Below are 26,473 nucleotides of genomic sequence, written 5' to 3' on the forward strand. Positions count from 1 at the left end.
AGTGACCGACTAGGAGGAACAGAGTCGGAAGAGTGTATCATTGTACTAGCATATAAACTCACAGATGTCTCTGTTACCTGTTCTACATTTTTCAGGATTGGAGCAAAACATCAGGAGCTAAGGGAAAAGCAGGCAAGAGGTCTTGTTGATTATGCTACTGGTACAACTGGATCACTGCATGATATGGACGATGATGAAATGGATCCCAATTATGCCAGAGTGAACCACTTCCGGGAACCATGTGCATCAGCAAATGTCTATAGGTCTCCGTCTCCCCCTCGGGCTGGACCACTGGTTTATCCTCGTGATGGCCGTCCACTCTCTCCAGAGAGAGACCATTTAGAGGGTCTCTATGCCAAGGTCAACAAGCCATACCATCCACCGGTGCCAGTTGACAGGTAATGTAATTTATTGAAAGATGAATGTAGTTTTAACTTAATAAGTTTGAAATTATCTCTACTTCTGAAGCATATAGAAACACATCCTTCAATCTATTAAAACTGAAATGACACAGTACCCTTGACAAGTGCTATGCTTTGACCTACCTGTAAGGTATTGGCTATCAAAAATAAAACAATAGCCCATTATAAGATGACATGAATGAGTAGTAGAAGTTGAGTTCATGGTACAACAGGGAGTGATTTTTGAAGGAATACGGTGAACACTTTCAGCTAAAAACCCTACTGTGAAAGTCTTATTTAAAAGAGATGAGGAGTCTTAGGTGAGCATGATGACATATAAGAAGGCATAACTGAGGTGAAATCATAGATCACTGCAGAGGTGCAGAGGGTTTTGAAAAGTAAGATTGAGATTTTATACTCATGTGATTCTGTACAGATATTCATGGATGATCAACAGTAGGAAAGGAGAACATCTTGGCAATAGGAGTTTGATGAAATAGAAAAAGATAAGAGGTGACAAGGCCAAGGATCTTTAGGTATAGCAGCTAAGGCAAGAGATAATAGGACCATCCGTCACACAATTGAGGTAGGTGGGAAACAAGATGATTCCAGCTCCACCTCCTGCCAAAAGCAAAATGCTTCATCTCTGGAAAGGCTGATATAAGAGCGTGTTAGTCAATATACATTGTTAGGTGACCCTTAGAATTACACAGGCAGGGAATGAGTTGACTGACCTTGGTTTAATCTGGCTGCAGCTTGAAGTCTGGGGGGGAGGAGATGTAGGGGGGAGGGTGGCAGACACAAAGAGCTCTCATTCTAGATGGAGAAAAAGAAAAAGACTTGTTTTCCAGGTTCCTTTTGGTCCTGACAGCCACCCAGTCCCTATTAGTAACCAGCTTTTGTGTGGGAGCATGATATATTGCGTATGTTTACCGTTTACATTTCCCCAGCTGGGTGATATTATGCACTTTCAATTAGGTTGGGGAGAGGTAGGGAAATCATGGCATTTTTATGCAGACTGTAAAGTGTAGCTTCACAAGACTGATTACCTTTCAGAGCCTTTCCAATAACCAAGTGGGAAGGAAGGAGCAATTTTTAATCCTTACTGTCAAGCTTCCAGGTTGATAGTATTTAAGAAAGATGGTCAAGTTTTTCTTTGGGATAAAATGAAAATATAAATTTCTATGACTGTGTGAGACCACCATAATAACTAAACTGTCCATTCAAACAACTGATTAAAAGTCGGTCTTTTTCTCCCAAGTCTTTATTTGGGGTTTCATTTTTGTCATATAAATAACAATACCAAGGATGAGTCTTTTCTGGCCCAGACCAGAGTAAACCTTACTTTCTCCAAATCAGATAAGTTTTCATAGTAATCCCCTTTCCATGTGTCCACTGCTAGAATCCCAGCACAGAGCTCTTTTTGGGAACTTTAAAAGCCAGTATTCCTTAACCCTAATTCCAACAAAATATATGTGAAGCATTCTGTTGAAAAATTGTTTAGTTGATAAAAGCTATGGAGAATTCTGGATTAAGTAATACTGAACACGTTTCCTTACAGTGGTCTTTTTATCTCTAATATACTCATGTGCGATGTAAGTCTCTAAGAGGAGCACAAAACACTCAGCACTTATCACTCCCCAAATTGTTGTCACCTAATGCTTATTTCCCCCCAGATCTTGAGGTTATTCTTTGGGACACTTGGAGACACTATCCTGAAGCTACTTTGCACCCATGTAGATTTGACCAGGAAAAAAATTTCTTAGGATAATCATAACTGGAGCCACAATAGAATGATGTCAGAAAAAATATTCAATTTACTGCCCAGCCCAGACATGTGTACAAGCAATAGTCTTTCCTTTGACTCTGACCTCTTTGTCTTAACCATTTGTACACCATACTAGTAAGCGTCTATAGACGCAAGTGGCAGACCTTTTTAAATTAAATTCAAAATATTGTGGCAGTTAACTGATTAATCAGTGATCTAAAGTTCTTTCAGTGGAGTTTCAGACAGGTGCCATATTTTTGGATAAGTGATCAGAGTGTGATTCTTTATACTCTGAATTACTTTATTCTGTCCTTATCTTTAATTATATTTGAAGATTGCTCTATTCCTTGTTCTTTAAGTTTTAAAGCAAGAAGTTTTTGTGTTGGCACATAATAAGCATTCATAATGTTAGCTATTATAATTATCATTGTTATTATTACTGTCCTTTATCAATGACATTATGAACTTTCCTGATATGCCTGGGACCAGGTGAGTCTAAGAAGATAGTTGCTGTGGGATCGTCCCTAACAGTGTCCATAATTGAGAACTATGAGTTCTAAACCTACTATATGTACAACTAAAAGCACATCATTCATTTTTCATCTGTTCAATCTTTCACTCTTTCAATAAATATTTGATGGGTACCTACTGTATTCTAGCTACTTTAGTAAACTCTAGGGAAGATACAAAGATAACTAAGATAAGGTTCCAGTCCAGAGGAGGTTATATTCCAATTTTTTTGCATGTGTTTGTGCCACTATATGAAACAAACCTCTATTGTCCATATATCTTTATATCACAGGAATATATCATATGAGTATGTCCCACAGTGGCTTCTCAATAGAGGCAACATCTGCCTCTTATCTCTGCTTCTCAAGGGTTGGCCCTGAACTTTCAGCTCTTCTAAGAAAAGCTTGGCTTATAAAGAATTCATCTGTATTCCTGAACCCTTCTACATGCTGGATATCACCCCGGCATTAAACAACTATAGTAATCATGGTTACACAAAACAAACTGCATACCTGTAATTTTTTAAAGGAAGGCTGCATAAAGTAAGAGCAGTGATTTGGCAATAAAAATCCAAGAACATAGCAATCAAAGTGAGGGATAAAAGACAGAGGAGGAAAAGAAGTGTCAGTGTCAACAATTAAGACAGTATAGTGGGGGTCATAGGACTAAACAGACAGACTAAGAGAAAAGAATGATGCATCTGGAACAGGTATGCCTGCATATAGGAACTGGTACATGATTTTTAAAAATATAGTTAAAATTAGGGAAGGGGAGCCTAGATTATTCAGTAACTTTTGGAAACAAAACTAATATTTTGGAAGATATTAACATGAGATTTGGTATCACTTAGGAATGATTTCATCTGCAGGTAGCAGAAACCCCAACTAGCAGTTGTTTAAATAAATTGGGGGGTTACATGGCTGGCCAACAAGAACTCTGGAGATAGGCAGCTCAGGACTGGCAATGGCTCAACAACATCATTCAAGCCCAGGCTGTTTCTCCTTCCACTCCATCATCCTCTGAAGGAGACAGATGCCTGTTGTACCTCATGACCTCAGGCCTGTGTTCTAGGCAAGAAAAAAAGGGGAAAAGCAAAGGGTAAATTGGCACATCAGGCACATATTCACCCAAATCTTAACAGTGGTGGTATCTGTAACTGGATTATTGTTATCTTCAGTTTTTCATGTGATCTGAATTTTTTCAATGGTTGTGCATTGAATTTTGTCAAAAATAAATTATGAAACTATTTTCATTTTTCAAAAAGAGATTAATTAATCAGGGAAATAATAAATCTCTTCCAAAATAAAAAAAAAAAAAAAGAATTCATCTGTAAATGATGGTAGTTAAAAAAATCCTTATCACTATAACAGAATCATAGGCCTGGATTCTCACAGTGCTAATCCTTCCAGGATATGAACATAGCATGGGCTAAGTCCTGTCCCAAAAGCCTGACAACTGCTTAGGGTTTACAATATGTTAGTCTCCACGGCAGCAGAAGCAGCAGCTCAAGGGCTTCCACAGTGTATGAACCTTAAAGCTTTATGTTTGAATGAGTTCAGATTAGCCCCACAAAGGGGAATAGAAGTGGTGGCACTTGATGTGGTTGCAATTTGTATTAGTTCACATGATTATTTAGCATCTTGGTTGATCACACAATGTATAAGTTAAAATGTTTTTGGGTGTTAATTCCCTAAAATATATGTATTTGATTCTGAATGATATGCAAGGTATCATATGTATTATAAAACATACTAGAGGCTCAGTGCACAAAATTCGTACACTGGGGAGGGGGGTGCTCCTTCAGCCCGGCCTGCACCCTCTCGCAGTCCAGGAGCCCTTGGGGGATCCTTAGTGCTGCTGTGGAGGCAGGGAGGCTCCCACCACCGCTGCTGCACTCTCCAGCGGTGAGCCTGGCTTCTGGCTGAGCAATGCTCCCCCTGTGGGAGCACACTGACCACCAAGGGGCAGCTCCTGTGTTGAGTGTCTGTCCCCTGGTGATCAGTGCATGTCATAGCGACCGGTCGTTCCTCTGGTTGTTCCACCGTTCAGTCGGTTTGCATATTAGCCTTTTATTATATAGGATAGAAAATATAAAAATTAACAAAAGAATGAAAAAATTTTAAATTAATAAGTAATAACTCTAATATTTTCTTCCTCCCTTCAATTGGGATGCACACAGCCCATTTTGGAGACCACTGGTCTCGTCTCCAGGCCCCCTGAGAGCAGGGACCTTGCCTGCTTTTGCTCACCATTATCTCCTTATGGAACAATCTATATTCAATAAATAATTAATGCTTTGATAGAATCTTAGAGTTGAATGGGACCTTAGATGGTGAGGTCTCATGTCCCATCCAGCAGAGGCATCTTCTCCACAAAATCCCTCACAGGATGTCACTTGACCCATACATTCCAGTGACAAGAATTCATGAGGCATCCGTTTCCTCTTTCAAATCACTCTAATTGACATACACATGCCCACTTGTCTCCACCCAAAAGCTGCTTCTATGTAACATTTACCAGAGGTCCTAGATTGATCTACCTGGACACAGGATGTGAGTCTCATTAGTAGCTCTTCAGATATCTGAATTGACTGCGTGACCTCTTCATTAGCAAACATTTATTCAACTCCAAACACGTGCCAGGCTCTGTGCTCAGAGCTGGCCTTACAAGGAAGAAAAAGAAAACATGTACATAACCTTGAGAAATAGAATAACTTATTCAGGATAAATTCTTCTATTTGTCTTAGTCACATATTATAATCGAGCCTGTAGCACTCTTGGTAACCATATTCTGAAAACACTCAACACTACTAAGTTTATGGAATTTATGATTGTCGTCTATTGAGCATGGCATGGAGAGATGTACACCATATCTCAGGTATGGTCAGAAAAAAAGGCCCAGCGATCAACAGGACTCTTGCCTCTGTTGGCCTTAATCCTTTAAACTTATTAAAATGGACTTAACTTTTATATCAGTTGCCTTAACTTTTATATATTTTGTTTTCACTTGAGTTGTTATCAAGCCAGATTCCTCAATATATTGTGAAAAATCCAGTCATTTGTACAATAATTTTTTTAGATGTGAGATATTCTCTTTATTTAAGTTAAATATTTGCTTATTAGGTTTAGCCCATTGTTGTAGCCAATAAAATACTTTAAAGTATTTATTTTTGTCCTCCAATATATTAGCTATCCTTTGTAACTTTATGCCATCCTTATATTTAATCATTGTGCACTCATCCATGTCATTAAAAGATCGTTTGATCAAAGTCAAGTGTAATCCCCATAACTCATCATTCAAGATCTCCATTAATCAACACTGTTAGCTATTAATCCAGTCTACTGTGATCTAGAGTGCATTCTCCAGTTCATCCATGAACATTAGGACTTTGTCAAATACCTTACTGATATTAAGGTACACCATGTTTCCAAGTATCTCCTGATTTAGCAATCCAGTAATCCGGACAAGAAAGGGTTGCTCTTGGGAATCCTATCGATAACTTTTTTCTCTTCTACATATTCATAACCAATGTGCCCATTTAGATTTAATTATGCAAAATAAGGCTTTCTGTGATCCAGTGTGATTTTAGGCACTTAGTATATGCTTACTAAATACTTATTGACTGATACGCAGCAGCTATTAAACTAAAGTGGCAAATGGCACACAGCTCCTCGGTACTACAGTTAAGCAGCCTTGAATTCCCAGAAGATATTCACCAATGTTTGTAGGAAGCTTTTATTGAGCATCTGCTATATTTCTTAAGTCATACAAAGAAGTTTAGAAACTATCTTTACCTTCAGGGAACTTAGTCTAAGAGCTGAAACTGTCTCATATAAAAATAATCACAGTATAATGTGTTCTATTAGAATAGAGATGTATACAGAATATATTGTAAAAATCATGAAATTGCATATACATTCAATTTGGGGAAGACCTGAGGTTTGGTCTTTTTAGAATCTTGGTTCAAATGTATTAATTTTTCAAAGTTTCCGTTTTCTCACTGCAAACTAGGGACAACGGTGCATCCTATTTCCTATTAATTGCTTGTGGATTAAATAAAATTATCCCAGTACCTAGTTTAATAAGTGTTGACTATAACTATTTAAGAAGGCTATTATACTTTAAACTATTAGAATAAGATACATCTTATTGGGCTATATTTTAATAAGGTTATTGAACTAACTATAACTATTTAGAAAAGTTATTGATTATATCTAGCTATTGAGTCTTAAATTTGTGGGTATAGGAACCTATTAGATTCTGTCTGTTCCATGGATACTTGGTTAATGGTTACCTAATTGGAGCCCAAACTCCTGTTGGTGTATTTCAATCATTAGAAACAAAAACAAAGTGAGGGGACAAAAGGCAAAAAAACTAGCACCGATTCTCTTAGATCAATCATATCATGTACGTAAGTGAAGAACAGTTATTACTCACCTCTTTTGTCAATTGCTTGTTAAAAACCATAGCTCATTAGCTGTCCCTAAGCTGGTCATTAGAACCAACACTTTCTTCCTGCCATGTCACTTGAATGTCCATATGGTTTGGAGTTGGGCTCAACACTTGTCCACAGAATGGACTAGCCCCAGAAGAATTGTCAATAACAACATGTCAAGGCAGACGCCATTTGGCTGTAAACAACAGAAAACTCAATTGATATATTTGTCTCATCCTTTAAGGAATTTAGTGACCCTGGCCTCATAAAGTGGCTTCTTTTAATTTTTCTCCTCTGCTTTCTAGTGTTTGGGCCTTTCCCTCATGTTGCATCATGATTCTGAGATGGCTATTGCAGCTCTAGGCTTCATGTCCACTTTCCAAGGAGAATGGGGCAAATGGCCAGTGGAATGTGTCAGTCAAGTTTATCCCTTTCAGAACATTTTCTAGGGGACAACTTCTTATTGGCAAAAAGTCCTTTTAAAAGTCTCTGCCAGTTGTAAAAGAATCCTGAGAAATAATACCCCAAAGGCAAGGGAGAAAGGAATTGGAAGTGGCTTGCGGGAGTCATTCCATGGGCTCCAGCACAAACAGATTACCTCTAGATGACTTCTCTCCTTTTTTTTCCCCACTTCCCTTTAATAATGTAAAAGTTAAAGATTAATGCCATATAGTACTCTGTTCAAATATACTTATTAACTCCCTGTAGGAGGCTATCCTTATTACAAAGACCCTCCTTTAGAGCTGAGACAAAAAATATTTCATTCTGAATAACTTCTAATATCACTTAAGCAAAGCAAGTCGGGACATACATTCTTAATTTTTGTGATCACTGAAAAAATGTGTTTTGGGAACTTTGAATTTAAGAGTGATGAAGGATCAACAAAGTGTTAACAGGAAGGCTTCACAGCCAGGTGTGAACTGCTGGATGTGAACATATCTTCTGCTATTGGGGCAGTGCAGGAAACTGAAATCTCATTTCTTGATTTCAGAGATTGTGCATTTCATTGAGCCACAGTCTTGTCATACACAGCTCATACCTCTGTTGGTGTTTGTCCCAATCTCTATCTCCAGTGATTTTTCCTATTAACTTTACTGTTTTAGAAGTGAGGCTTTTTGCTGTCACTTCTGACTCACAGTTTAGTGAGGCTGTCTGTAGGGCCTTGAAGAATGAATACAGATTACTTGAAGATGTGTTTTTTTGTTTCTACAAACAGAGCCAAAGAGGTCTCATTTCAGTTTGGGAATCCCAATGATAAATGCCATTCCCATAGAGAGTTAAAATTAATCAATTGAACAAAGCAAGCAGATTTTTTTTCCCTTAGAACATATTACCATCAATTTTTAAGTGACTTTTAAACAATAATGAGAAATCTCTTAATGAAAGAATCTCTATGACCAGATAAGTGCTAATAGTAACTGATATACCATTAACTCTACTTTGCTCCATTCCCCCTCTTACAAACTTGATGTTCTCATTAATTTTTTTCCAACTTCTGAAAGCCCTGCTCTTGGGACTATGCTAGACTTATGTCTGCCTAAGTTGTCAGCTTCCAGGGGTGACAAATGTAGACAACCTTCTCCTTTATTATACATGAGCTAGGCAGAGAGTTGGTACTCAATGACTATCCATTTCCAAGGCCTCCACCCCCCTGCCATCCTCAGTCACGGGTAGTAAGTGAGCATGTTTGAGGAGTGCTGGCCAAAGGGTTGCTCTGATAAATCTTAAAGCTGGCACTTAAGCATTGACTTGACTGTTTTTCAAACAAATTACCCGATCCTTAGGATATATTCATCTAACTTATTCTGTTTACTAAGAGGAGATGGGAGGAAGTATACAGAATTTTTTAGAAATATAAATAACACAACGAGAATAGAGCAGAATACAGAGTCTTCTGCCTTCTAGAGGATGCAGCTTATATTTTGGAACAATAATGGTGATATGCTATGAAAAGGGTAAGCCAAAGATGCTATAGGAGCATAATAGGGAGGCACTGAAGGCTGATCTGGGGGGTCAAAGAAAGTTTTTGAGGTACTCTGTATTATGACCTAAAGAACAGTAGAAATTAATCAATTGGGCAGAAGAGCATGCACATAGGCCCAAAGAGAAAACATTTAGGGAACTTTATATATTAGAAGAGGTGGAGTGTATTATGTAAATAAGGGTCATCTGAAGTAAAAAGATGAAGGTCAACACAGGCCAAATTGTTAAAGGCCGCACTATCTATATATATAAAAGGCTACTATGCTAAGTGTCCAACCATCTGGGTAATAACATCAGGTAGCAATGCCCGGCTTCCTCTCCCTAGCGACTAGCCTCCTTGCAGTTTCTTCAGCCCAGGAACACGACTTGCTTTATAGCCAGGTGCAAATATTTGACACTTTAACCAAAATGTCTGTGAAGCGTTTTCCGTGCCTCATCTCATTTGATCAACACAGAAGTCCTGAAATAGGTAGGTAGGAGACTCGGTGGAATCCTATTTTCTTTTCATTAGCTGGAAAACGGAGTTTTAGAAAGCTTAGAAACTTGACCCAACTGAAAAGAAGTAAGAAATGGTGAGCCTTGAAAATGACTTCAGGTTTTCTCACTGCAGAAAATATAGTCAAACACTGCTGCAGTTCAATATTTTACCCTTTGTTCTCCCTGTGTGATCTACAATAATAATCTACTTTGTGTTGATATTTACTGCTGTGTTGCTAACAATTACCTGAAAGAGAAATTGGGGTGCTTCACTGGACTGGAAAAAGTTTAGCTAAATCAGAAAGCAAGTCTAATTAAGCAAGTTTATTCTATATCAGTGATGGAGAACCTTTTGAGCTTGGTGTGTCAGCATTTTGAAAAACCCTAACTTAACTTTGGTGCCGTGTCACATATAGAAATTTTTTGGTATTTGCAACCATAGTAAAACAAAGACTTATATTTTTGATATTTATTTTATATATTTAAATGCCATTTAACAAAGAAAAGTCAATCAAAAAAATGAGTTTGTGTGTCACCTCTGACACGTGTGTCATAGGTTCGCCATCACTGTTCTATATCTATAAAAGGCTAAGCTGACTCGTGTATGGCGATACATATAAAGCTCCCACTGGTGCCAATTGCACATTTGTGTTTCGATGTGTCATTGTAATCGATCATGAATTTGGTAGACACTTCTATTACAGAGAAAGGGTGAATAGCGATATTAAAATATTTCTTCTAATTAATTTCCTTTCAATGTGCACGAACTCATGCACCTGGCCACTAGTCAAAGATAAAGCACTTAGTCTTCAGCTCTAGAGCAACAGGGAACCCTTGAAATGGCGATGGGATGTTGAGATTTATGCTTTGGAAAGATAACAGAGTAGGTTTGTATTTCACAAATAAGAAACTGGCAGCTCAGAAAAATTAGGAAACTTACCTATGATGACACAGGTAATAAATTGGCAGAGCCAGGATTTCAACCCAGGTCTGACTCCAAAATCCATGCATTAGCTTCTAGCTAAGTGAGGGTTTCTAAAAATTGCAGGATGTAATGTATAAATACATCTTGAAATCAATTTGGTGGAATCAAAACTACCATTTTAAAAAATAGCACAGAATAAAAAATATCATTGCATAGATTGTAATGAGTGTAAGAATTATTTCATAATTTAAGTTATATGTGTATGTAAAATGTATACATGTGCATATGTACACAAGATATGTATGTGAGTACTGGGACATGATGCAAAATGCATTTCTCACTGCAGATTGCAGTAGAACAAGTTGGAAGCCAGTAAGCATGTACGAAGAGCATGTATGTTGCTCCTTACTTGCCAGACATCTTTCCCTCTCCCACATTCATTCATTCATTAATTCCATTAAAAACATTAGATTCCTACTTTGTGCAAAGCACTCTACTCAAGGCTATAGAGACACAAAAACTAATCAGAAACCTTGGGCTTTGACCTACTTCTCTGTAGAAGTCCTAAGTTTGTGTTGATATACCTCACTTACTCCAGGCCTCTTGTGACCTGTGGTTTGCATTAATCTGTTAGTCAAAGCCACATACCTTTTCATTACACACTTTTGCCAATGCTAAGGATAGATTCAAAAGTGCCCTCGTTATAATTTCTGTATTTAATGCAACATATAATCAAGAATAGGCCATTGTTAGGTCAGTTGTCTTCTTGTATTTATCTTTTCAAACAATATATAATCAGTGGGATGAGAAAGGGCAATAAAAGATGGTTTTAATGTTAGTACTCATAAATACCCAACATCTTGAAGAGATGTTTTAATATTTATGTGCTGTGGACTCCCCTCCCCTCTGGAGAGCTGACTGAGCATTGATATAAAACCATCCAGAAACAGAACTCAGTAGCCACAGTTTTTGTACAGACTTCCGGTGAATCCTGAGCAAGCACTCTGAATTCCCTCAAGCTTGGCCATTACTTGGTCTCTGACTTTCCAAATTGTCAAGGCCTCTGATCACAAGACTAGGAGGGATATTCTCTTCAATGCAGACAAAGTAGATTTTGTATGTCAAGGTCAGAAGGTGGCCTGGGCCCATCCTTAGAGCCATAGAAAGATTTGGTCATTAGCATTTAATTTTTCATGTTGGTCTTTTGTGGTTGAAGCCCCACAGAACAGCAATCACTCTCAGGATGCTGAGTTGTTGATCTCATGAACTTTAAATTAGTAACATTTCTAAGGGCTACCTCTCCCTACCATGCTCTCACTTAGAGACTCTGTAGGGCAACCTCAGCATTTGAGGGACAACATTTAGCAGGTGAGAGGACAAGTTTGTTTTCTTCTCTTGCAGCTCGTGTCTCAGTGTTGTTCCGTAGAGAATAACTAATCTGTTGGCGCTCCACTTCAACCCTTTCTCTCAACGTCTGTTTTCCTGGTTCTACCAGTTTCCACTCTCTGCAGCTTTGTTCCCGCCTTTTTCTTTCGACAGTGAGGCCAGGGTTGGTGAAAGTTGGCAATTGTCTTAGGAATTGGCTTATCTGGGTGCTGAAGTGAGTGAAGACTATGATATGCCAAGGTAGAGAAGCAGAACTAGATCTAAGTAATTCAGAAATTTGGGACATTATAGTACGTGCTTAAATTGAGTTTAAAGTCTGGGAAACAAATTTTTTGAGTGTGCATGATTTCTAAGTCTCAAAACAAATTCACTAGAAAACAAAAAATGGAAAGCAGTAGACTTCAATGTAAAGTAGTAGATTTCAATAGTAATTTCAGACCATTTGAGACTATAAGCAGATTTGAAGAAGCTCAATTCATAAATTTTATTTTGGGTCATTTATTTCTGAGAGAGAATTTCTCCAAACAGTATTTCCAGAATCTGCTCAGATATGGGTTTTAGAATCTAGAAGCATAATGTATACAAGGATTTTCAAGACTAAGGATGGTAATAGTGATGATGACGATGATAGCTAATAATAGTATTCATTGGATACCTAATATATGCCCAGAATTGAAACATTTTACATCTTAAATTTCATTGCCTCTTAAGCAGTATTTAACAATCTATTTATTACTTTTCTTGAGATTATTGTCTTTCTCCTAGTAGTCAATCACATGGAATTTGAAGTTGGGATAAATCCTAGTATATAATATCTTCCAGCCTCTCTTTATTTCTGGAGTGAAGCTGAGACCATGACTCCTAGGATTCTAGAAGACTTGAAGAATTAATGCATGTTAAATCTGTTGCTTAGTGACTGGCTCATATTGAGTTCTCAGCAAACTTTAGCCATTATTGTTTTTTTCACTTTTCTACCATTATTGGTCAAGATGCCCTTCAGTAGACCAGTCAGATGAAGAATGTAGCTAATAGAAATATCTTAACATATAAAAAGAGGGGATTTACAGGAACCACTGATGATGTATTATGAACCTGATTAACACCCAGGCCAGAGTTTAGTAATTGGATGAGTTAATCAGTCTGCATGGTACCGTCTTATCCATTTCTTCCCTTGAAATATGCCCTACCACAAATATATAGATACTAGAGGCCTGGTTCACTAGAGGTCCCTCAGCCTGGCCTGCGCCCTCTCGCAATCCGGAACCCCTCAGGGGATTTTGGACTGTCAGCCTACGGGGATCTGGCTGAAACTGGCAGTCTGACATCCCTAGAGGGATGCAGCAGTGCGCAAAGTGGCAGGCGGCCAGTGAGGAGACCAAGCTGGGGCTGGGTGCCACACTGCTCCCACTCATCCCGGCCCTGCTGTGCTTAGCATCTGCCCCCTGGTGGTCAGTGTACATCATGGCAACTGGTCGACCAGTCATAACAGTTGCTTAGGCTTTTATATATGTAGATAGAAAAGGTTCCCCATTTTCTTCATTACCACATCTCAAGGTACCCATTATTTTCAGCCTATCCATGGAGAAATGTACCTTCTTGCTTCCAGAGGTCTAATCGATTTCTCACCCCTTCACTCACTCTCAGAGCTATGAAATTCCTTATTAATATAATAAATGTATGTGTCTGCAGTAAAAGGTCAACCTTTAATTGTCTAAGGAAATGGTTCTCAAACTTGAACTTGAGTCAGGATCACCAAGAGGCCTTGTTAAATTATAGACCTGGGCTCCACCCACAGAGTTTCTGATTTTGTAGGTCTAGGATAGGACCCTAAAATTTGCATTTCTAAGAAGCTACCTGGTGCTACTGATGTTGCTGGCAGGGATTTCTTATTTGGTGAATCACTAGTTTAAGGTGTCTTTCTTCTTTTAGCAGCTTAACAATCATCATTTGTTCCTTAACTCAAAGAAAAATGCACAAGGAGCATTTTCCAAAGGGAAAATACTAAAATAAAAACTAAACTTTGTGGGTAACTGCCACATTTGTCTAATGCGGTGGGTGGGGAACATCCAGCCTAAAGGCCATATAAGGACTGAAAAATTATTTGGTCTGGCCCTGCCAAGGCATTAGGGGTGAGTTAATTAAATGTTGGACCAAATATAGCAGGCTAATTTTTAAGTTGATAATTTTGTATGGCCCAAGAATGTTGTTATAAATATCCAATGGCCCTTAGCAGAAAAAGATGTTTCCCACCCCTGGTCTAATGGGACTGTACCTTTTTGTATCTTAAATGTCTGCATCCCAGTGCTTGGCACATAGTAGCTAACCAATGCATGTTTGTTAAATGAGTTGAATCAGTGAAGGAACCACAAAATGGATCTAGCTCAGTGGATTTCATACATCATTCTCTGGAAAGTTCTCATGATTCCTTTCAGTCTAAAAGGCCTTCTAGGAGAATAAATTATTGTCATTCTTTTGGAACACAGTCTCAGAAATTGCAGACTCAAGATATGCTTGCATTTTAAGTACTTACTTGGATTAAAAACGGAATTGTTAACAGGATTACAAAATGCCAAGTTTACTGAGACTCAAATTGCTTATACACATGTTTGGTTGTCAGTTCTTTCTTCAGTCAGTACATGTCTGGTTTTAATTGCAGTCTTAGTTGTTGTTTTAGTTGTTGTTTTGTTTTGTTTTTTTGACACCTGCACATGAAGTCTCAGTCAAAACCAGCTGTAATTTGCACAGGTATTATGTAACTAAAACAAGGCTCAGAGCCACCATTGTGTCACCTATACTCAGTGTCTAATGAATTCTGAGATGCTTTACCTCAATTCATATTGTGATTCAGAAAATGGTCTCTATTTTTCCCACTTTCGCTCCCACAGTAATGTAAAACATTTTTTATGAACATTCTAACAATTTTTCTCATTCCCAGAGCATGGAGTTTCAGTAGATGATGCAACATTATTTTCATTTGTGATTCTTTGTTTATGGTTGTCTTTCAAATCTCTGTATTTGGATAAAAGAAAAAGAAAAGTGCCCAGGATTACCATAATTCTACAAAATAGAATGTGTGTAATTACTGTCACCAGTCATATGGAGTAAAGACTTATAGTCTAATCCCTGAAGTATGCAGGTGCTTTGATGCGACCATCTACCCAATCTCAGATGTGACGCAGGCACTGTCTCATGGGTCCAAGACTCCCATGTGCTGTGATAAACCAACCTGAACAATTCTGTGCCCAGTTTTGTGCTTGGGCCTTGACCCTAGCTGACACCTGTAAATTACAAATGACTTCCTTGTCATCTCTAATAACCAGAGTCCTAGTTAGATAAAAAGTCATTTCAGGATCAGTTAACAATTATTTTTTGGCCCTGAATATCCTTCCCTGCCCTATTATTTGGCTTGAACTAACTCACCTAATTGGGGTCAACTACCGAAAAAGAATGAAATATCTTGGTGGGAGGACATTTCTAATTGTTCTTTAAATATAAAAGTTGTAGAATTTGAACAATGGACCCAAGCTATCATTTCAAATGTGCACTCATTTATGGCATCTCAACTGAGGGGAGACACATTCCCATGCATGCATCGCCTTTGGGCATCCGGTCGCTGTGGCCTGGCCAGGCCCTGCCGTCAGGCCCTTCAGAAGGCAGCAGAATGAGGTTAGTGTTAACATTTCACTGCGCATTAATTCTTTAAAAAAAAACCCTGTCATTTAATTTTAAATGCTAATATGCATATGGTTAATTAAGAAGCCAAAATTGGCTCTAAGCTTGGTGAGCTCTAAGAACAGGGAGAGAGCGATCATTACGCTTCTGCTCATGGTTAGCTATTTGTGAACCAGCTGATAATGTGCAAAATTAAGATTTCATAAGTGGCATTTTAAATGAATGGTTAATGGCTGAAGATTAATTAAACAGTCAGAGTTGCTGAAGAAAAGCTGTTAAAAATTATGTTTATAGTCCGGGCGCTTGAATGCTGGAAGTGAAACCCTGATAGATGGTGGCCTTTCAGTTAACTGAGAGTATCTGAACAGAGCACCCTCTCGCACACTGTGCAGCCCTGCGTGGCAACAGCCTCAGGGACCTGTCTTTGGAGTAAAAGCTGGCAAGTCGGAAAACAGACTCGAAAAGCATTTCATTGAAGGGATCTTCACTAGCACCTTCATCCCGGGCAACCAGGCATATTTTATTTCCTTCCTGCATGCTGCGTAGTCCTGGGTGAGAGTAGGCAGAACCCGCGGGTGCTTAAGAAGCTCCTCTTCAGAGAGACGAGGAATTGCAGGATGTTGTTTTCAACCTGTAGTGGATACTTCCTTCTGTCTGAGGCTTCCAGCCCTCTTGGTGGTACAAACATGGATTTTGTGGGCTTGGCTCTACCATCGCTTCCTTGGGGAAGGGTCTGCCTTGTGCATAGGAGGGCTGTAAAATATTTTTTGAAGTTGTTTATCAGAGCTCCACTCCATAAATGTTGCATAAAGAAATGAATGAATGACTTAGCTAACAGTTGGTTCTTAAATGCCTTTCCATCTATCTTACTAAAAGGCTGCCCTGCTCCTCTCTTGCACCAGGTATTAATGTGTGGCTGCGTAATAATGATGTCCCAGCCTCGGGGACCACACAATCTAGTGGAGGAGACCCAGGCATGTCAACAAGTAAATCACAGCCATGCCGAATAGTTAGAGTGGCCTAGGAGGGGAGCTGGGAATCTCAGGGTGAGGCTGGGGACAGTCAGGCATGTAGTCGTTTCCTATGAAATTGTGAGAAAATTAATTCTACCAATTAAAATTAGTTATATATATATATATATATATATATATATATATATATATATAATCAGTTCACTCAGTTCAATCTCCTGCTTCCCAGCAGAAGACCCAAATCACACAAGCTAGACAGTTATGTCTCTTGTTTGAAAGGTCCCTAGGGATGCAAATCCCACCCCCTCCCTGGGTATCCTGTTCCAGTGTTTAATCACCCTTCTCATCAAGAAGCTAATCCTATTTCCTCTCCTTGAGCCTCCTATGGGTTGGTGGAACCTGTGAAATACCCATGGGACCCCTTGGAAGCCTTGAGAAGTTAATTAGTCCACACTGGACTGCTCTAGGTTCCACACTGCACCTTGGAGTGGCCAGGCTCTGAGCCTGCACTGTAGTAATAGTAGGATTTTGTTACATCTCTACGTGGTCAACTCTGTTTTCTTCCTGGCCTAAAGAGAAGGAGAGTAATTTGATATTTTAGTATGTTTTAAAATAGTTGTTTTATTATATTTTTATTCACACATTTAGTTAAATATGAATGGAGATGGCCCTAATGTCATGTAACTCAGAAACCAAATTGGAATGTTTCGATAAGAAAGAAAATTCAGGATTGTTCATAATAATGCTGAATATTATTGAGAATTTACCACCGCTAGGCACTGTGCTGACTGCTTTGCAAGTGTCCCTTAATCCTCCCGACCACCTGCCCAGGTAGCACTATTGCTATTCCCAAGGTGCCTGTGAGGAGCCTGAGTTGTAAGGAGCTGGCCCGTGCGTTCAGGGGTGGGCCAGGGTTCCTACCCAGTGAGCCTGCGTCCGGAGCCCAGCCACTTAACCACTCTGCTGTGTTGACTACTGTATTCTTTTCTAAAAAATTATTTTCTTTCTCTGAAATTTGATTTCATTATTTGGACTCTTTTTTCTCCCTCGTGTATATAAAGTCTCAATCTATAAACTTTCCTGCAGAACAGCACTCCGCCCAATAGCAGTCCCAGGTCAGCCGCAGCTCTCCCTCAATTACAGGCCGCGGAGTGGCAAGTGCATTCCACTTTAAGAAAGGCAGTAGGGGCTCGCTTTAGAAAAACGGATCATTCAAAGCTTTTCCTTTCTGCTGAAAATCGAATGGTGCAAAAGCAAAGAAAATAGGTACTTCTGGGAGAAAACCTGCCCCATTGAAGGAATGGGGTTAAACCTGCGCGCAGATGCCAGGAGCATGTGGGGAGCAGTGATGTCCAATAATTGCAGCTAAAAGCTGCATTAATTGACCAGTGATGGGTTGAAAGCTGCCTCCAACCAGGATGCCTAACATTCAGGTGCTCTTTTCATAAGCAGAGCGAGAGGCAGGAGGCCACCTTCCAGGGGGCTCCTCATACAGAAAGTAAGCCGCTGTGACTGAGAAGTGTATTTCCACAAAGGAAAGGCTTAGCTTTTCAAACCCCTGCATTCGGATCACCTGGCGATCTCGTTAAAATGCAGATTTTGATTGGAGAGAGCCAAGGTGGGCCCCGAGACTCTGCATTTCTCACGAGCTCCCTGGTGACACTCACTCTGCTGGTCCAGGGACCACACTGTGATTAGCAGAGGCCTAGACTACAGCAAGGCAGTGCTTAATGGTTACTGATTATAAAAATCATTTTAAGTAAATACGCAGAATGTCTTTTCATGGCCTCCCGAAGTTTCAGGGGCCATTTACTCCGACCAGTGAGAGGTGTGAGAAAGCTCGTGCTGTACCGGCCGGGATCTTCTGGGTGCTGCTCTGGTTCTGTGTTCTGGAAGAGAGAGAGCGTGGCTCTCTATTTGTCGGGTTTGTATTGTAAATGCTGCCGTCTGCACCAGTGTCCCTGCTCTGACCTCGTGCTGCACCCGGAGAAATCTCTCGCACCTTAGCAACACGCTCTGTCTCCACAGTTGAATAGGCATAAATTTAAATTTCTTTTCTCCAGCGCTATTACAGACCTGCCAAGAGAAGTTTTAGCATTACAAATAAGTGATCCGTTTTTCCACCCCATCCCATTCAATTAAGAGTTTCAATGGCTCTGTTTATTCCATTATTTCATTCAAAGCCAGTTACATTACACTTAGCTAATATTTGTGCCTGGGTATTATTTTAGCTGAATTCGTCTTATCTTAACTCAACACTAGCTTCTCTGATTAAGGCTACCATCCTCACCCTCATTGATCTGCATCCTCAACAAGCACAAAGGTTCCCAGAGTATGTCTTTTTTTTAATAGTTTGGTTGGAATGCCAATATTTTGTGAGAGAAGAGCAGTGGTGCTTGTCTAGCAGCGGTTTAGAGTTGAACATAAGGAAAGGTTTCCTGCCATTGGAGAAAGGAGAGGGTCCTCCCATTACCCTGAACTCTAATATCCGGAAAACTTCTCGCTGAAGCATCAGCCACCCCTGTGTTTCTCTTTGTGAACAACAACAAATTGACAACCCTGGGGCCATTTGTAACTTAATGAAAAGAGAGAAAACAAGAATTTTTCTCTGGGGGTTGGGCTACACATCAGCGCATTTATGAATTATGTAGAATGGCACTAACTAACAATAAATTGGAAGATGTTCTCAATTAACGAGACTTTCTTCTCTATGTGGGTAACCAGAATCGAGGACAGGCCCTGAGGCCCGCTTGGTGTTAGGAGGACAGTGGGCCTGTTTGACTTCAGTTTAAGCAGCTCTGTCCAACAGAAATAGGTGAACCATGCACACGAAGTTTCTTAAAGAATCGTTTTTTAAAAAATATTTTTATTGATTTCAGAGAGGAAAGGAGAGGTATAGAAACATCAATGATGGGAGAGAATCATTGATCAGCTGCCTCTTGCACGCCCCACACTGGGGATCAAGCCTACAACCTGGGCATGTGCCTTGACTGGGAATCGAACTGTGACCTCCTGGTTCATAGGTCGACGCTCAACCACGGAGCCACACTGGCTGGGCACCATACATGTAATTTTTAATTTTTATATGAGACAAATTTTAAAGAGTAAAGTTCACTTCATATATTATCTAACCTAATATATGCAAAATATAATTTCAACATTCATTCAAAACAGGTATCGTAGAACTATTTACCTTCTTTTTTTCATGCTGTCTTCAATATCTGGTGTGTATTGACCCTTTCCCGCATGTCTCAGTGGGACCAGCAGCATATCAAGTGTTCAGTAGCCACTTGTGGCTATTGGCCGCCATGATGGACAGCACTGGAGTCCCTTCAACATACTCTCAGGGGTGGCTAATGCTTCAGCATGAAGTTTTCTGGATACTAGAGTTCAGAGTAATGGGAGGACCCTCTCCTTTCTCCGATGGCAGAAAACTTTTTTTTATGTTCAACTCCAAACTGCTGCTAGACAAGCACCACTGTTCTTCTCTCGCAGAATGTACAGGGCAGAGTAAGAAAAAGACATGTAAACAATCCATTCCTACTCCCAGGGACAGACAGATCTGCCAGCCCTACCTTTTCCATCTCCAGAGAGATGCCCCTCACTTAGGCACCAGCCCCTGCACAGTGAGGTAACCTCAGCATGGGCTGAGCTAGACAAGGTGACCTGAGCGGTGCCAAGGCCACCTCAGCAGGTCCGATCCCATCCCAGATCTGTCCTTGCCTTGCCTAGGAGAGCAGACAGAACCAATGACCTAGCTTCCACCTTAGGAGAGTGAAGCCTGGCTTCAGATGGGGAGTATGTGCAGTCCTCCCATACAACCCCATACAACGTTTCTGTCAGCAACTAACTCAGGCATATGCGTGACTAATTACAAAAGTATGACACCAGTGTGCTTCTCACTTAACTACAAATCCTTCCTCACTTCCTTCCCAATAGGTAGTCATTCCAGCCAGGAGTAATGAAAGGCAGTTCTGTAGACAGAACCTTTTCTTTCCCTAAGTCACACTCTTATTCTCAGTAAACTATCATCCTCCTAAGATGCCATGTTTGTAGATGTGTATATAACAACAAACTTGGTCCTCACTTTATTAATATCCATTTTTAGTTCCAGGCCTTTCTTGTCTAGTATTGCTGCTATTTTGTGCCTATGACACCTAAGTGTGCAGCCCCATTATTCACCTAGTTGCTCAAGCCACAAATCCGAGGGTCCTGGGGGCTTCCACCCCCCTTAGCCGCACACCCAGACTCTTTCCCAGGAGGATCCAGGGGAATGGGTAGCTTTGGTTCTGATGTCGTGCCCTGTGTTTCTTCAATGAGGAAGTGACTTTGGGTCCAGGTTGCCTCGACCACTTGCTTTGGTCCATAGTGCGTTCCCTTTGGCATCTGCATTCATCTGGATGAGGGACAGTGTTGGGTCCCTGTATTAGAGAGCATTGCCCTGTGCTCCCTACACGCATTGCCTTTTACAAATGCCTCTCAAAATGGAACTCTGTTCAGCGTTCTTCCTGCTAAAGCCCACCCCCTCCTTCTGGTTTTCTATGGACCCCAACCTTAGCTGCATGACTCAAGAACATTGCTCTAGGTCAGGGGTGACCAAACTTTTTGACTCGAGGGCCACAATAGGTTCTTAAACTGGACCGGAGGGCCGGAACAAAAGCATGGATGGAGTGTTTTTGTGAACTAATATAAATTCAAAGTAAACATCATTACATAAAAGGGTACGGTCTTTTTTTTTTAGTTTTATTCATTTCAAATGGGCCGGATCCGGCCCACGGGCCGTAGTTTGCCCCCGGCTGCTCTAGGTTAAGCCCTATGTGCCGTTCAGGATTTAGCCCAGCATCCCGCCCTCAGCGATCTTCCCAAAGCTTCCATGGAGACCTGTACCACAGATGGATTGAGTATTGGAATTAACTGGTACTTGTTTGTTTCCTCGTGAGATCGTGACACAAGTGCTGTACTTTACTTCTAGTCTCAACACAATTCCTGCAGCATCTGCTACCAATAAATATGTATGTTTTGAATGAATGAATGAAGCCAAGTGGCTCCACTCCTAGCTGCCTGACTTGAAGATCACCCAGCCTCCTCATCACACTCTTTCATGGGCCAGCCTCCCAGGATAATATGATTTGTCTGGCCTCCAGGTCAGCACAGCCTCCCTATGATTGCCTCCTCCCCCTGTTCTGCTCAGATTTGTGGGGTTCACTGACTCCGCTGGTTTCTCTTGGTCCTTGGCTCTCACTGTGGTGACATGTCCTATTCCTGTTCTGTCAGGAAATGCCTCCTAGCCAAGTACCCCTAGATGAAAGACTTCCCTAGACACCACAGGTCATGGTTTTCCCCATCTAGTCTCTGCTTCAAAAGCTTCCTAAGGGTATAAGGTAGCATTTACCATTCCGAAGCTACAATCATCCCAATCTGATTTTCTACCAAGAAAAACGGCTCTCCTTGGCAGGTAAATTTTCCCACACCTGATATTTGCTGTTGGCTCCTGGTGATAATCTCTACTCGCCTCTACTGTTATGTTCCAGAGAATGTTGATTGAAATGACCATTGAACTTGTTCTCTAGTTTTCCTAGAGTTTACTTTTCCCATTTAAAAAAGTGACTGCTATTTTCTCACCTTCTGGTACCTGGACACTTATCCTATTGTTTATAATCTCTCAACAATACCAGCTCTGCTTCTAGGGGCATACCTTTCAGCTCTCTCAAAACCCTGGATGCAGTTTGTAAGTACCAGGAACCAGAACGCCTTTCAAGGCATCCTGGACCCTGTATTTTCTCTGTCCCTCCCATGGTCCTTTCTTTTCTGCCTTTTTCTGCCTTCCCTTGATGGAAATGTCAGGTGAGTCACTTAATGTCTCTGTGCATCTTTCTTCATCTATAAAGACAGGAGGGTGGGACTAAGTGGTCTCGGCATTTCTTTCCATCTCCAAAATTATATGGTTCTGCGATTCTTTAATGGAAGGAAAATAGGAGTTCAGGTTGCTCTGCCTTTTCTCTGGTGCTGTTATCATGTCAAAGCATCTCCTCCTGGTAGCGGACTCTCCTTTCTTATTCCTGTTCAAAGTAGCTTTAAACAATTAAGTCAAAAATAAATCTTTAATCTCATCAATTGTCCCACAAGGCCTCTTTGAGCTTCCCATCTCCCATTTCATACCTCTTTGCTGCCTTCTTTGTTACCCAGAGTGCCCATGAATCCACTCTCAAACCCCCTCTGCTCACCCCTGCAGGAATGCTTCACCCTGACCCCAGATTTCAGGAACTGGAACATTAGTCTGAATTTCTTTAAATTCTCACATTGGAAATCTTTTGTCTGTCCTCTAGGTGGTCCTGTCTTTGAACAATGAGAACTTAGGTTTTGAGATTTGTAAATAGCCTTTGGCAATAGAATTGTACACACACACACACACACACACACACACACACACACACAAATACATACATACATACTTTGTAATTTTTCCTCACTCCAATCTAATATCAAAATTTGTAATTATGCTATTATAAACTTTGTTTTTGCAGAAATGTCCTTAAAAAGATAAAAGGTAATCTTTCATTCAATAATATCAAAATCTTTAAAAGAGGAGCAAGGACAATGGGTAAAGAAATACAGGCCAGCCCAGCCAATGTTGCTCAGTGGCTGAGTGTTGACCTATGAACCAGGAGGTCATGGTTCGATTCCCAGTCAGAGCATATGCCTGGGTTAGGGGCTCAATCCACAGTGGAGGGCATGCAGGAGGCAGCTGATCAATGATTCTCTCTCATCATTGATGTTTCTATCTCTCTCTCCCTCTCCCTTCCTCTTTGAAATCAATAAAAATAGATATTACAAAAATAAAGGTGAGTCACTCAATATTTTCGGGACAATCCCTTTTCTAAGATTCTCTGGCCCAGAATCTACTGAAAACCTACCTCTATAGTTAATGAAGTTTAAAGCCAGTATAGCCCCTTCCTTCTAGGGGTTTATAGGGTCCTTTGTGGAACAAGACGGGGAAAATAATGTTTAGGTCAATATTAAATAGCATGAAAAATTGTATGGAATTTAAAATAGAATCCTGGGAATCTCTTCAATAGATTTCTTAGCCCCCTAGCCTATGATAGACAGGTAGGCATGAAAGTATTCTTTAAAACAAAGTCCATTGTGATTTTTCAAACCAGGAATGATGTGTCAGACATCAGAAGGGAGAATTGATCCTTTCAGTCTGACATTTGACAAATTACAAGTTTGTGGCCTTGTGCATACCCTTTAATTTAGAGGCTGTAAGTGTTGTTCACAGTTTTGTCTTCATAGGTGCATCCATGTTGATGTTGGTTGCTAAGGTGGGTTCCAGATATTAGAAGTGACCTGAAAAGTCTCAGAGTAAAGTTGCCCTGATACATCTGTGGATCCATCAATAGGAACATGATTTACCATTGTACATTCAGTTTTATACAACCAGACCTGGATTTTCAAGTGGATGTACCCATATTTCTTTGTTTACATACGTGGTTTTCTTAAATTTAAAAGCATTGGCTTTTTAAAAATGGCATTATCAGTAAAAGCCTACTTTCATTCAAAAATAGTAACCTATGAGAAACTCACTAGAAAATACCTTAACCATTAATTGAACAAAATGATAACATTCAAGATAACCTATTGTATCGTCCATTTATGTCCATGTGAAATGAAACTCTATTTTGATCGGGACTGTCACAGGTAATTTCTGCACATAAAATACATCTGGGGACAGCTTTCAAATGGAGTTGTCACTTTTTGTTTAGCTGGCAGGAGACTCTCTATTGTTGTCAAACCCTCTTTACAAAAGCATCACTAACCCAGTGATACACATTCATAGAGAAGAGAGGTCGTCACTCAGCCTCGTTGGAACAAAAGAGCAGCATTGGGCTCTGTGTGCGCTCAGTGTGTCTGCGGGCTCCTTTGTTTAGCTTGGCTTCCCTTTAGCCAGCAAGGCTTTTATCGTCCTCAAATTTGATTTTTTCCTGTGCTGTTTTTTGAAAGGTGTAAATAGATTAATGCATACTGTTATTCTCTGAAGATAATGCAGGGCATGTAAACTGTGCCATTTCAGTTGTCTGCTCAACTCATGAAGTCAAAAAAGTCAAGAAAAATAAGGAAACCTTTTATGTCTTCTTTATCTCTCTCTCTTTCTCTCTTCTCTCTTCTCTCTTCTCTCTCTCTCTCTCTCTCTCTCTCTCCCATCCCTCTCTCTCTTCCTCTTTAATGCCTTTTAAAGTTATCTTGGTTTTATTAAGATTAGAACCAAGATGTACACATTTTCTAGAATCAGTCAAATAATAAAGGTTAAATTTTGTTCATTGATAAAACAATGAAGTTTTGTTTTTAGAGTACCTAGAGGCCATTTTATTGAGTTGATAAAATAAATATTTCGGACTACATATATGTGATGCTATAATAATTGTGCCATCATTCAATAATTTATGTCAAGACTTTACCTATTGCATTCTTAAGGAATAATAATTCTCTATTCTTAAAACTTACTCAATGCGTAATTCCCAGAACCAGAAGCCACACAAGGCAAAGCACGAGGCTGCGAAATGGCCCTCACAGCTCTCAGGTTCTGCAAAACGCCCTTTGAAACCTTGGAGAGTCATCAACCTTGAGTATTCATGGCCAGCCAAATACATGGAGAGAAGAATGAGTTCTAGACCTCACTTCTCGTTCTAGGATTCTGTGCTTTTCAGAAGGAAGACAAATGAGAGTATGAGAAGTTACATACAGAAAAAGACAGGCACAGAAATGGGGAGTCACCTGGATTAGAGGGCATGGCAACTGATGACCAAGATAAAAATAAAAAAAGAATGACCAAAAATAAAAATAAAAAGAGAAAGAGAATGGCCCTAGCTGGTTTGGCTCAGTGGGTAGAGTGTCAGCCTGCGGACTGAAAGGTCCCAGGTTCGATTCCAATCAGGGGTACATGCCTGGGTTGCAGGCTTGATCCCCAGTGTGGGGCATCCAGGAGGCAGCTGATCAGTGATTCTCTCTCATCATTGATGTTTCTCTCTCTCCCTCTCCCTTCCTTTCTGAAATCAATAAAAATATATTTTTTTAAAAAAAGAAAGCGAATGACAAAAAATGAAAGCCGAAGTGGCCCGTGAGAGCCAGAACCTTGTGACAAATGCCAACAACTCCTTCAGAAGCTCAGAAGCGAGAGCCCTGGGGTGGGAGGTCTCCCATATTAGTTTCCCCACTATATCATCTCCATAGTCTTCCGCTGTGATCATCTCCCGTGATAATTTTCAACTGCCAGACCTCTAAAAACTCTCCTTTTCGAATTAAAAGAGGATTGCTTCCATCAATTTGGCATTTTACCCATTGCGATATTCTACCTTTCAAATCACAGGTTAATTCTTCATGGCTCAGTTATGAGAAATACAAACTTAAAATTCTGGTTATGATTCAGACGACCAACAAAGTAATGAGATTCTGTGTTACGGTAGCTGTCACATCTTGTCCCAGCCCTGTAGTGTCTAAATGTTGGCTCCCTTATTAAGCCCCATTAGAGTATTTCACAATATAAATTGTTTATACGCTGCTGGTTTTCTGCTGCCTGACAGTGGGGCACGCTTCACTCATTAATGTTGGTGTAGTCTTACATTGTTAGGAAGAGCCGAGATGAAATTCAACAGGAAGGCGGCATGTACTAACTGCAATGCTTCTTTCCTACACATTTCCCAATACACCATTTTGTGTATATGTTTTTAAATTTGCAATTTAGTCTTCCATCTTTTGAGTGGGGAAATATCCTTTTCTTAGTTAAATTTAAATGACCCCTCTACTACCAACTTACATTTTTATAAGCTTAATGGTCAACCTCTTGTGTCCCCCATGAAATGCTCTTTTCCTCTTTCTATGTTAAATTTGAACTAATATCTGTAGCTTTCCTTATGGGTACAGAGTCCCATTTCATCCTCACCACAACCT

At 40.1% G+C, this 26,473-nt stretch overlaps 1 protein-coding gene across 1 annotated transcript in view; it reads left to right on the forward strand.

The window, feature by feature from the left end:
* The window catches only part of PARD3B (par-3 family cell polarity regulator beta), a 907,609-nt gene that overhangs the window by 756,224 nt on the left and 124,912 nt on the right, over positions 1-26,473 (forward strand). Inside the window, exon 20 of the mRNA XM_070421939.1 lies at positions 96-398. Within this exon, the coding sequence (XP_070278040.1) occupies positions 96-398 (303 nt within the window). The remainder of the gene's footprint in view (positions 1-95; positions 399-26,473) is intronic.

This window comes from Myotis yumanensis, unplaced genomic scaffold (assembly GCF_028538775.1).
Source record: "Myotis yumanensis isolate MYYU_CA2020_CCGP unplaced genomic scaffold, mMyoYum1.0.hap1 SCAF_8, whole genome shotgun sequence".
Classification (NCBI taxonomy): Eukaryota; Metazoa; Chordata; class Mammalia; order Chiroptera; family Vespertilionidae; genus Myotis; species Myotis yumanensis.